This window comes from Ylistrum balloti, unplaced genomic scaffold, assembly GCF_031769215.1.
Source record: "Ylistrum balloti isolate Yb309-2 unplaced genomic scaffold, AGI_CSIRO_Ybal_v1 Utg370590, whole genome shotgun sequence".
NCBI lineage: Eukaryota > Metazoa > Mollusca > Bivalvia > Pectinida > Pectinidae > Ylistrum > Ylistrum balloti.
Genome location: NW_026782366.1, coordinates 1,080,585 through 1,094,090, shown reverse-complemented (window position 1 = coordinate 1,094,090; position 13,506 = coordinate 1,080,585). Strand labels below are relative to the sequence as shown.

Here is a 13,506-nt window from a genome sequence, read left to right as displayed (position 1 = left end):
GCTAGAAAACAAGAAAACTGTCATTTTGCAACTTTGTTTACTTCTACAAACCGAACCCTTCCTAAAACAGATCAAGGTTCATATCCCATACAAAGTCTGTTTGGAGAATTTCCACTATATATATGTATTATATCCTTAATCAAATGCATGTTTTGAATCAACCTTTGATAACATTTATAACGTATATGTTACCTCCAGTCAAGGGTTGCTGGACAAAGTAGCGGGGAAAGAAATTTCCATGTATTTTACCAACTATTGACTGGAGCAGATCCTACTACACTAGGTATCGTATATCACACAATAATCCTAAACCAGGAAAAAAAGGCTAGCAACCCTAACCTATATGTCTACTATAACTTCTACACTCACTAATATTCCTATCATATCCTAGTGTGATATAGCATTTTGAAAATTTTAAGCTTATACATCATTTACCACTAGTGACTATGTATTAAATGTATGTTAAAGTTATTGGTAACCTCTAGTAGTCCAATTATTTAAACAAATGTTCAAGAGGCTTGTAATTGTCCTTGTATTGAATATATGTTTCCTGTGTAACACAAATTAATGACATTTTTACCAGTGAAATATCAGAACTTTTCTATCAGAAATACTGAATACCTGTCAACATACACTGAGAGATGTAGAATTCTTGATAAGCAGTTATTGTTCCATATGTAACCATATTCGATATATAAGTCTGTTTAATTTGTATGATATGTATTATTTTCAGCAAATTTAAAGTTAACTTCAGATCCCAACCAGTTTACTATTCTCAACAAGAGTGGTTGTGTGTCTGTGGACACAGTGGATGATAAAGAGAACTATCGCATTGTTATGGTGAGTTGTTCCCCTTTCTGCTGTAGTCAGAGTATGCTGTTGCCAAACTTATGCCACAGTTCCTGGAAGCTTGGTTATAGTTAACCAGTGTTTAACGAAAATTTTCAAACATAGAATATACAAAATTTGGAACATCCTTTATAATTTCACAGCTGTGATTGATGATATTTGTCCTTTTTTTCAGTGGCAACTGTTTCAATTTTCTTTTCTCTCACAAAACTTTGAAAACTGGGGTAAGGTGACTTGTGTTGTCACAAATCTTATGAATTTAAAATATTTTGAAACTTTAGTCCTACCAACATTCCCATTCTCCCCATTAGATAAATCTTAAAACTGATTTATTGTTGATTTTCTAAAATTCATAAATAACATTAGATATATTCTTCATATTCTAGAAGTCTGCCAGTTTTCCAAAATTTCTTCAAAGTCTCTAAATGACTGAAGAGTCTCATACATCTGTGTTCTTCCTGATTGCGTCTTATTTCATAGCTGTCCAAATTTCCTTATCATTGGTGTTCAGACAGCGATGTGTACAGAATTGTTCTGTTGAATGGAACGACAGCAGGACATTCAAGGATTTAGGACAGATATTTACACATGCAGTATTATATATTACAGAATGGCATGAAGGTGATAGGATTCAGGGAAGAAGAGATCAACGCAGTACACCAACTCCTGGCCAGTGTACTCAAGCTTGGTAATGTAGGATTTGTTCACCGTAGCAACATGGATGGAACTGATGGCTGTGATATAGCAGATGACAAAGGTTTGTGTTATCTCTGCTTTTCCAGAAATCTGTAGAAAAACACTCCTAAGAAAAACAAAACAAATAAATGAATAACAGGCAGGTGTGATTTCCTAGATTTGAAAATATTCATACAATTAAGGCTTCAAAAGATTCTGGCAGTAAATTACACCTTAATGAATATTGTCTGAAATGGGTTTTGAGATTTAACTCCTGTTTGTTTTGCAATCATTGTTATATCAATTACTGTAAAGATTCCTTTCTTATTTCAGATCTCCGAGATGTTTCTGATTTGCTTTCCTGTTCCATGGAAAACCTTTATGAAAGTTTGACCCGCAAGTCAGTTGAGGTCAGAGGTGAAAAGGTCAAATCTGATCTTAATTTAGCAGGGGTAAGTGAAAGGGATGTTGTCAAAAGAAGTTGACTTTGTCTGTGTTTGTGAAATTAAATATGTTTTCAATATAATTACAGACATGAAAAACACACAGTTAACATTTGAAGTCTTGAAATCTGTAGATGTAACACCAGTACATAAAATTGAGAAACTTGCTATTTCACAATTTCTAATTTGTTGATGAATCCAAAGTAATGTTTGAGTATTAAAATTCTCATGTTTTAAATACACTTTGCAAATGAAATAGGAACAAGTTTCAAATGTAAGAGCTTTCAGGAAACCTGTTACAAAGAGAAATCTTATATTACAGGCAACCTATGCCCGTGATGCCCTCTGTAAGGCCATCTATAGCCGCATGTTTTCCTGGTTGGTTGGCAGGATTAACGACAGCATTAGGGTAAGATTGGACATGTCTTGTACCATTGTGTTACAATCTGGCCACACATCTCGCTGAATAATTCTATCAGTTAAACAGAATGAGATGTTACTGGACAAAATATGTCATATGTCTTTGATAATATACAATATTTTATTAGATAGAAAAACCATGTCCACTGGATACTAAATTACATTGGATGTGAGACTTTTCTGTGGGAAATAAATTGTAAGAGAAAAGGGAATTCTTCTTGTAGAAGCTGATGTAGATGCTATACTGTTTATGTATAGGAAGGGTAATGACTGTTGTACAGGTAAAACCTTTAATGTATAGGAAGGGTACTGAACTGTTGTATATGTAATACCTTTGATGTATAGGAAGGGTTCTGAACTGTTGTACAAGTAAAACCTTTGATGTATAGGAAGGGTTCTGAACAGGTAAATGTAAAGTGATGGGTGTCCTAGACATCTGTGGCTTGTTCTGCATGTAGTCTTGAATTGCTTTTTTTGTAATTCTGTAGGTGAAATCCCAGTCCACTGGTAAATGTAAAGTGATGGGTGTCTTAGACATCTATGGATTTGAAGTGTTTCAGGTAGGTCAGACCTTATACAATTTCCATTATAGTACATTAAGAAATTGTTAAGTCTAGGAAACCTTTGAATGCAAAAATGTAGAAAATTGTCATTATGCGTAAAACGTAAGATGGACACTGAAGGTACAACCATACAAACTATACAGTGACTTTTGATATTGCAACTTTAAAAAACAATTATGGAAATCACTGTCCTACCCTCATATCGAACCTCTAGCTCCTTAATCAGTATATTCTTCGAATTCTTTTAACAAAACAAAAAACAAACAAAAAAAGAAGAAAAAGAAAATACAGCTATAAGAATGATTGATCAGACAATAAAATTATACAGTTTTTACCCGCTGTTGTAGAAAACAATTCTCATTATCCTCTAGCACAGTGTTACAACAAAGAATGTAGAACACAGGACTAACAGAACTATAATTGTATCTTTTATAGGAGAACAGTTTTGAGCAGTTCATCATCAACTACTGTAATGAGAAATTACAACAGATATTCATAGAACTTACTCTGAAGGAAGAACAGGATGAGTACATCAAAGAGGTAAAAATAGATTGTATTGATGCTGTGTTGACCAGTAGTGGTGACGAGGTAAAAATAGATTGTACTGATGCTATGTTGACCAGTAGTGGTGACGAGGTAAAAATAGATTGTACTGATGCTATGTTGACCAGTAGTGATGACGAGGTAAAAATAGATTGTACTGATGCTGTGTTGACCAGTAGTGATGACGAGGTAAAAATAGATTGTACTGATGCTATGTTGACCAGTAGTGGTGACGAGGTAAAAATAGATTGTACTGATGCTATGTTGACCAGTAGTAATGACGAGGTAAAAATAGATTGTACTGATGCTATGTTGACCAGTAGTGATGACAAGCTGACTAGTGAGTTGTAGTACTGACCTGTAGTGATGTCAGACTGACTATGTCAGACTGACTACTGGTGATGTCATACTTACTACTGGTGATGTCATACTGACTACTAGTGGTGTCATACTGACCTGTAGTGATGTCAGACTGACTACTGGTGATGTCATACTGAACTGACTACTAGCGATGTCAGACTGACTACTGGTGATGTCAGACTGACTACTGGTGATGTCATACTGACTACTAGTGATGTCGGACTGACTGCTAGTGATGTCATACTGAACTGACTACTGGTGATGTCATACTGACTACTGGCAATGTCAGACTGACTACTGGTGATGTCAGACTGACTACTGGCAATGTCATACTGACTACTAATGATGTCATACTGAACTGACTACTAGCGATGTCAGACTGACTACTGGTGATGTCAGACTGACTACTGGTGATGTCAGACTGCTGGTGATGTCATACTGACTACTAGTGATGTCGGACTGACTACTAGTGATGTCATACTGACTACTAGTGATGTCGGACTGACTACTAGTGATGTCATACTGACTACTAGTGATGTCAGACTGACTACTGGTGATGTCAGACTGACTACTGGCAATGTCAGACTGACTACTGGTGATGTGTCATTGATGTCATACTCACCAGTGATAGTAATGTCATACTGATCATCAGTGATGTTGAACTGACCTCTGGTGATATCACACTGATCTGTAATGATTTCATACTGGCCAGTTGGATGTCATGCTGACATTTAGTGGTGTCAAACTGACCAATTGTGATGTTATACAGACCTTCAGTGATGTAATACTGACGAGTGATGCCATACTGACCACTGGGTTATCAGACAGACCTTCAGTGATGTCTGACTGACCTATAGTGATGTCATACAGACTTTCATGCTTTAATGATGTCATAGTCACCTTTAGTGATGTCATAGTGACATGTAATGATGTTATAGTAACCATCATTCTGATTGCTGGTGACATAATATAGTCAACTTGACATTACTTTAGGTCAGTATGACATCATTGCAAGTCAGTGTGACATCATTACAAACCAGTATGAAATCTTCAAATGACTTCTTCTCAATAATAGAAATGTCCAGGCTGTTGATTTTGGTTCTTTGATATAAATTGATGAAGGGCTACCAATTTCTTCAAATAATTGATCTTGACCTATATTCAAGGTATCTTCGGTTAAGTGAGTCAAGATCTTAATATTTCTTTTTCTACAAGCAATAGGTCTGGAGTAATGGCATTGGTGAAGTAGCATGATTTCAATTTATTTTAGGCCTGTTTGGCCTCTTTCATATGTAGGTCTTTATAGTCAGATGACCGTTTAAGGCCTGTGGGTCTCTTGTTTTCCTACCTGATGTTTCTGCTTGATTCTCTTAAAAACAATTTTCAGTGATAACACTTTTCCTCATCATATATTATCATAATATGGCCATAGATTTAGAATTTATAATTATTTAATTTTCTTTCAGGGAATTGAATGGATCCATGTTGACTTCTTCAACAATTCTGTGATCTGTGAGCTCATTGAAAAGGTATAGTACAGATATGGCACTGATTAGATATTTATAGGACTTCTTGCTGATGTCACATGAGTTTGGAGTATTTCTCCTGTTGTTATGGATGTTGAGCCCTGTAAGGGGTGTTCCTTATAGTTTATCTGTAGTCCTTCACTACATTAACCACATGTTTTAATCAGAATCTCAATATTTTTCACACTTGATCCTTAAAGTATCAAGTACTAATTCACCATGTTTTATTTTTTCTTAGTTCCACAACTTTGTAGAATTGAGTGTAGTGATTTAGTTTTCAAGCTATATAATGTCACGGCTGAGTAAATTTGATGTCATTTTATGCTTCATTGGATCTGTAGATTAATAGGATATAAATACTGGTATGAATAACGTTGGTCATTTATTCAAACATGAGTATTTTCATGTGAACAAATGGTGATACTCATTTAATGTAGACAGAAAACTTTTTAAAATGTTTATTAAAAAGCCCAGTGACATCCTAACTTTTTGTTGTGCCATGTTAAGCATCTTGTGTGCCTCCTGACTGCCATGGGTTTTGGTAGAGCCAAAATCATATCTTTATAGTTAGATGTTTTGATAAAACCAGGAAATATTTGTTGTGTGACTTTGATATCATCCTTCTCATAAATATAGAGAACTTTTATACTTTTGTAAAATAAATTTTATCAAATGCATGTCAGTTTCTTTCTGAATCCATATACTTGCCGTCTTCTCAAATTTCTTATTGGGTCAGAAACTGACGGACAAAATCTTTGTTTGACAAAATGTTGGTTAATTAATTACAGTTTAATCTGGTCAGTATAATAAATGAATGGAAATTGAGTAAAGAATTAGACGTTTAGACTTTCAGTCATTTTGAAAATAAAAAATGATAGTAAAAAAACGACAGTGCCCCAATAAAAAGAAAGAGCTGGCAAGTATACATTTAAGCATGTCATGTGCAAGTTATAGAGTGTCAATATCAAAAATGAAAGATCATTGTATGTATGTATGTTTACTGTTTCTGCATTAAACGTGCCATTTCATTCATTTTATTTCCTCAAAAACAAAATCTTACTTATTTAAACAGAACTTTTCCTTTTGATACAACAATAAGATGTCTTTTATATCTGTAGGAAAGAGTTTATGAATGTGAAGTAATCTCTTGTCATTTTAGCTATTTGGTGAAATAAAGAAAACTATGATTATTATTATAAATCGAATTTATGAAATGGACCTCAAATTGTTGACTCATTTCAATGAATAATGAATGCAGTTTGAGAATAAGGTTACAAGCAGAACAGTTATATGATATACTTTGTGTATGAGCATGGTGTGTGACCCATTGCATTATCTATAGACATGCTTACTCCTTCTTCCAGTCTGCAACTAAGGGTGATGTAAGTAATTGTACTGTATATCCTATTTCTAACATCCTCACACTTGGATCTACTTTGTGTAACGGGTTTAAACAGGAAATACATCATCTAACATCCTAATAGGGTTTGTAAAATTAAAAACAGTTTATCATGAATTAAGCCTCTGTCATATGAAAGTATTCATTATTACTCATTCAATAAACAAGAAACAGAGACAGAAATTAACATGAAGTGTATCACCTTTATCACACAGACTTCTCAGTTTCAGCTATGTTTAAAACAGTTTAATCATGACAAATCCAACCATTGTTACACACTTTAAATATTGATCTCTCGGTTGTACCGCTTTGGAACTAATAATATAAGACAGTTTGCCAGCAGCAAATACTAGTTTCTTCATCTTGTAGTCCATGTGCCTCACAGGTGACAATAGGACACAGATAGCTTGCACACACTACAGTTTGTTTTCAAATTCAGCAGAAAGTGTTGTTTACATAGTTTTCATTTCAAGGGAGATAATCGAAGAAAACGAGTATGAATATATATACCTAGTGGGTGTTTAGATAACTACAGACTAAGATCCATTCAGTTGACAAAGCGATAAATCACACAAGCGAAGTTAATACTGAAAATATAACTATAAAATGGTCAAGTACTGGTGTGGATACAAATCACTATTTTCAACTTTATGAATTTTGTTTGGGTAATGGTTCCTGAGGCTGTTCTTAACAAATGCTTTTTGAAGACTTTATGGTAGTAAGGTTAGAAGAGAACTGTAGCTGTACATCTGATCTAGACATCTCTCGGTAATTGGCATGCATGTTTTATGGTGCTAATCAAACATATCTGTTATGTCTAAACTAACATTTCACTCGGTGTTGGTATTAAAAACATAAGCTGGTAAAATTTGATAAAATGTCTGGTTTTGGTTTGTCATAATTTTCTTACAAATATAAGCACAAAATTCCCTTTAACATGCAATGTCAGCATATATCTATGTTTGTTAAAAGGGGTACATCAATCACAGTAAACTAGGGACTGGTTTTCTAGTGTTTAATGGTACCCATTGATCATGCACATACCATTGGCTTTGGACAATGTAACCGAGGTTTTTTTTTTATTTCAATGCCTTTATGAGGTTTCAAACCTGAGATCTCTGGTTTATTAGTCTGACACTCAACAGAGCTAAAGAGAAGTTCTCTCTAAACAAGAAGGCAGGTATTGTGAAGTCATAAACAACAGGTTGTATTATGATGCTGTCAATGACCAATTCAAGATAGATAACTCTTGTAAGACCATATAAGTACATATGATAGTTAATTCCTTACATACTGATTTATCTTAAGTTAGTTTGTAGTACAGAGTTTGATCAGTTCAATAGTTATCGTGTAGACAATATACAATATAAAACTGGGTTAAAGTCATTTTAATTGATGGAGACCTGCTAAAATAACATTATATAAAGGCAATGGAATTGCTTAAGTCTAAAGCCTAGCTGAAGGAGATTTCCTGTCTTAGAGTGGCCATATGGTAACCATGGGATGGTTCTTGAAAGTTTTGAATTGAAGATAAAGCCATATATGTGGTTCAGTAAGAATTATATCATGACCTTAACATGCTATAAAATCTTTGAAATTAAGAGTTCCTGCCTCAAAGTGACCCTGTTGATGGGGCAATTAATTTAGCAATACAAACAAAAATGCTTTTAGTTTTGATATTGGAAACAATTCCTTAGCTTGGCAATTATCTTGAATCGCTTCTTTTCTTTTATTATCAGTAACAACAGCTTAAATTTCAATCGAAAATACAGAACATTATAAGAGCATTCATAGTTATATATACTAATTTTCCCTACATTGTACGCTGTACTTGTCTTCCCTTTCCTTAGCCATTATTATGAAACATCCTAAGCACTTACGTACCATTTACTATTATATTATCACTTTCCATTATCAATACAACAACAAAATAAAATATTCCATGCACTTAACCCACTCTGCCTATGTAAGCACGTATAATGCACCATTCGGTCGTCGGACCTCCATTTGCATTATATCTGTATGTCTTTGTTTTGTTAGACCTCCGGTAAAAGTAAATACATGGTAAGACAACTTGGTGTGAGATTTTCTTGTAAAAGGCTTTCATATATGTTTTCCTTTTTCATGTTTCCTGTAGCATTCAAAACGGAATGGTTGCTTTGATTTGCTTTCAATATGGAGATATTTGTAACATTAATTATAGGAACAAAAAAGTATGTTGAAATCTGTTTTTAAGACAATTCTTCTTTCAGTTCAAGAAATGGATGAAATATATTAGATTCTGTTTTGTTAAATGGCATTAATATATTTTTGATTCACTCACCTGTTGATGTAATTACATCATTGTATAAAATCTATTTATTTCATGCTAAATTGTAGGTTTCTGTTTAAGTCTTACCACAACACCCTTTGTTAAAGTGGTCATCACAGTGTACACTAGTATCACATCTTTATATGTTCGCTGTACCTCTGTGAAGTGTGGTCACGGGTGAAGGGGACCCTTAGCAATGAGGTTAAAAGAGCGTTTTTCAGTTTGATATATATCAACACTGTATGTTCAGTAAAGGATCTGTTGTTATGTATTAATCATCCCCTCGCTATGAATATTAAAATGATATTGGGATAAGCACATCATTACTATGTGTGATTTGCACAAATCAGTACTAGCTGTTCTCTGATGTTGTGTCTTTTGAGTATTTTTTGCACATATTGTTGCCTTGCTTTCCAAAGCTGTATTCTCTAAATGGTCGATATATCTTACAATGTAAAACCTTTAATATTTGACCAATAGCATTATGAAAATAAATTTCTCTTTTTGTTAAAATACATTGAGTCACAGACTGAAAACTTGTAAGTTCAAGTACAGTCAATGTTAGTTGATGTATGTATTGATCAGTGTTTATATGGGGGTTTGGTGAATAATGAGTGTTTTTATGATGACCTTCCTTAAGAAAATGGAGACCTCCCTTTATTGTTTATGACGAGCATCTGTAGAGTATATCGGTAATTAATTAAGATGATAACTCTTGTCAATTTGGAGTTTTGTGAAGCTATTATTTACTTCATAATAGATCTTTTAAGTCATAAGTCTTCTGGAATAAAAAACATTACATGTCTCCTAATGTCTCAGTTCAAAGAAGTAGAATTGAAACTCCAAAGGTCTTACTCTTCAGTAAGCACTGATGTAATAATGTGTATTAATTTAATCAGAGATAAGCAAGAACAAGGATTTTAAAGTTAAATTTTTTTTTACATACCTTCAATGTACAATGCTGTAAAATTAAGGTACAAAACAGTTTTCTACTTATTTAAGTAGGTTTTCTTTTCTGAATGTGGCCTGAAATTTGGTAAAAATAGGACTGTATAATACATGTCTACTGAATTTGCTGTACAGTAATTTGAATATGATTATGGATGGAAATGCTAACCATTTTTTATTTACCTTACATATAATTATACTTGGCTTCTGCTCTGCTTCGTCTCATCAGGCATTTAAGTGTTCTTGCCTTTCTGTTTGAATTTTCCACTGCTGTTTACACTGAATCCTTGGACTTTCTCTTGGAAAACTAATTTAGAATTGACAGGGAATTTGGACTCTACTGCTAAATATTCTACCTGTTTAATTAAATTGTATACACAGAACAGAAAGCAGTTGACATTTAACTCCAACTTCAAGTAAAGTAACCATGAAGATGTTTTCATTTTCAGATATATTTCAAAGAATTTTTTATATTTATTTATTGTACACCTAATCCTGTGAGGATCTAATATTTTTGGTTCTTTTCTGCAGAGAGATGATTTTTTTTATGTATAGAAATAGCTTATTTACCGGTATTTAATTAACATACAATCAAACTTAATATTATATTTCCATAACATGTTCATTTACTACAGTGTTAATTTCTAAATCATGATTAGATTGATTAAACTCGTGGTAATATTGATTTGAAAGGCAACCATATGCTGTTACTATTCACCAATGATATTCTGACTGTGTTTAGAGATGATCAAACAACAGCAAAATAATGAGTTGATACAAAAGAAATAGCAACTGTAATACAAATTCTCCTGATAGAATATAACAAAAAATTCATTTGTTACTTGAACGTCATTTCATTTGAAGAAAAGTACAAATTTCAAACATTTTTAATATAATATATATATAATGGAAATTAATTTGATGAGTCAACTTTTAACTATGGTTCCACTTCACTGTGGTTAATTAAATGTAATGCTTCTAAATAATCTGTTCTTTGCTTTTTACAGCCAAATGTTGGCATCCTAGCTATGCTGGATGAGGAATGTCTCCGCCCTGGAAATGTCACAGACAAAACCTTCCTGGAGAAACTGAATGTAGCCTGTGGTAACCATCCCCACTATGAGAGCAGAGGATGTAAAAAAAATCAGTCGGACAGAACATTAGCCCATGATATCTTTCGTCTCAAGCATTACGCTGGAAATGTTAGTAAACAGTAAATTATACCAACTTTAGAATATCCATAAATCAGTTAATTTTGATTTCTTTAAAACTGTTTCTGAAACATTTGTAAATATAGTTTGTGATCTGTTAATTTTTTACATTGACTCAAAATTTTCATTTTTACATTAAATATGAACAAATATTATGTTTATGAAATGGAAGTTAAATATTTGGTTGAAAGTTTTTTTAAAATATTTTGTGAACAGGTGACTTACAAAGTGGAGGGATTTATAGACAAAAACAACGATCTACTCTTCCGTGACCTCTCTCAAGCCATGTTTGCCTGTGATCATCCTCTCTTGAAGGATCTTTTCCCTGAAGGTACAAGTCAAATTCTACATATCATTAAAGATAAAGAATTATTTTGAGATCTCATTATTATGTATATAAATAATCCATTAGTTGACTTTTACTGTCAATCATCACACGGACTCTTAGATCTAGGACTATGATATCACAAAGAAATATTAGCGTGGGAATAGATGTGGCGTTGCATGTATCATTTACGTACAATTCGATTTTGAAATTTTTTTATGGGATTTTCATCTCAATTTGTTGTGACGTTGCAATGTGGAAGACAACATTGGGGATACAACTGTCGTCTTTAACATTTCATTTTAAAGTTTTGCATTTAGATTTGTTGAGCGAGTCCAGATATAACCAAACTTTAAACATAGTTAAATGATAGAGTGGATACCTCAGCCCGCTCAATATAATTAGAATATTAACCCAATGTTATTGGTTCACGAGGGACCAAGTAATATTCCAGCTAAACTTGTATCACGCATTACAGGATGGATACACACCAATCAGATGATGCCAACTTTATATCTTTGTTGTATACTTAAGTTATTAATGTATGATATTTTGAGAAATAACCTTCATAGCTTTTCCTATTCTTTAGCATTGGTTTACAGAAATATCAACAGACATGTTTTAACATTTCATAGTTTTTTTCTTTCTTATCTAAAAAGCAGAATTTGTGGTGTTTAAAGAGGATTTTTATACATGATGGTTGGGCATAATTTCTGTTCGCTCTGTATGTAAAAAATCTTGTCGCTATTCCAGGTAACCCAGCCCTGAAGTCTCTTAAAAGGCCAGCTACAACTGGATCTCAATTCAAGGTAAGGAAACCTTACTTTAGATCAGATCTTTCATGAAACTCAAATATTATAATATTTCTGCAAATAAATGCTTTAATTGTGTCCTACTAACCTGAAGGTTCTCTTTACAAAGCTTTAGGCAATATGCCTCAATTTATACATTTTAAGAGACATCACTTGCTATGCACTGATTTATATTCAAAGTTTATTCTTTCTTGGTTTCAGGTGTCTGTTACAGAACTGATGAAAAATCTTCTATCCAAGAATCCAAATTATGTCAGGTGTATTAAGGTAAGTCATAAAACATATTTTGAATTATTTACATATAACGTCTGTGTTAATGAATAAGGAAGAACGCCTCCCCCTTCCACTTATGCAATGGGGATGAGGGTGTGGGTGGGGGTGGGGGTTGGGGTATAGTAACTATTTTGTCTATGCATCTGTGTGTGTATCCACCATGATAACCTCAAGTACAAAATATCCTATGATCCCATGGATAAAAAATTTTCACACTATAGCATCACCCCTACAAAGGTCTTTTTAATATTTGTTTGTCGTCAATTTTAGCCAAATGACCAGAAGAAACCTGGTGTCTTCACACTGGACATTGTGCGACATCAAGTCCGGTATCTTGGGTGAGTGTTAAACATTAAATGAAAGACATTTAGATTCATCTGATGCAAATTATAATCTGTGCCACTTTCAAAACGTGGAGGTCTTTAATCTAAACTTACTAATTATTTATTTCTTATGGTTATGCAAGGATACATTGGGAATCACATTCAGCTTATTGTATTGGCATTTATAGAGAGCATATGACCTAATATCATAGTTTTTTGTCCCTCGTCTTACATTGATGCCATGCGATGTATTCAAGAACAGTTAAGTTTTGCTATATAATATATACATTCTATATAATAGGTTGATGGAGAATGTACGGGTGAGAAGGGCTGGTTATGCCTTCCGACAGAGCTACCCACAATTCCTTTACCGATACAAGATGTTGGCCAATGAGACGTGGCCTCACTGGACAGGTGACCCTAAAGAGGGTGTGAAAATCATCTGTTTAGCCCAGAATATCTCTAGTGAAGAATATGCCTTTGGAAAATCTAAGATCTTTATCAGAAACCCCCGTATGGTAAGAT

At 33.6% G+C, this 13,506-nt stretch overlaps 1 protein-coding gene across 1 annotated transcript in view; it reads left to right on the top strand.

Moving 5' to 3' along the window:
* LOC132556769 (unconventional myosin-Ia-like) overlaps nt 1–13,506 on the top strand; it is a 41,996-nt gene that overhangs the window by 19,724 nt on the left and 8,766 nt on the right. Inside the window, exons 8-21 of the mRNA XM_060221210.1 lie at nt 199–283; nt 734–840; nt 1,459–1,606; nt 1,858–1,976; nt 2,290–2,376; nt 2,876–2,947; nt 3,386–3,490; nt 5,320–5,382; nt 11,045–11,239; nt 11,465–11,579; nt 12,327–12,382; nt 12,587–12,652; nt 12,929–12,996; nt 13,283–13,499. Of these exons, the coding sequence (XP_060077193.1) occupies nt 199–283; nt 734–840; nt 1,459–1,606; nt 1,858–1,976; nt 2,290–2,376; nt 2,876–2,947; nt 3,386–3,490; nt 5,320–5,382; nt 11,045–11,239; nt 11,465–11,579; nt 12,327–12,382; nt 12,587–12,652; nt 12,929–12,996; nt 13,283–13,499 (1,503 nt within the window). The remainder of the gene's footprint in view (nt 1–198; nt 284–733; nt 841–1,458; nt 1,607–1,857; nt 1,977–2,289; nt 2,377–2,875; nt 2,948–3,385; nt 3,491–5,319; nt 5,383–11,044; nt 11,240–11,464; nt 11,580–12,326; nt 12,383–12,586; nt 12,653–12,928; nt 12,997–13,282; nt 13,500–13,506) is intronic.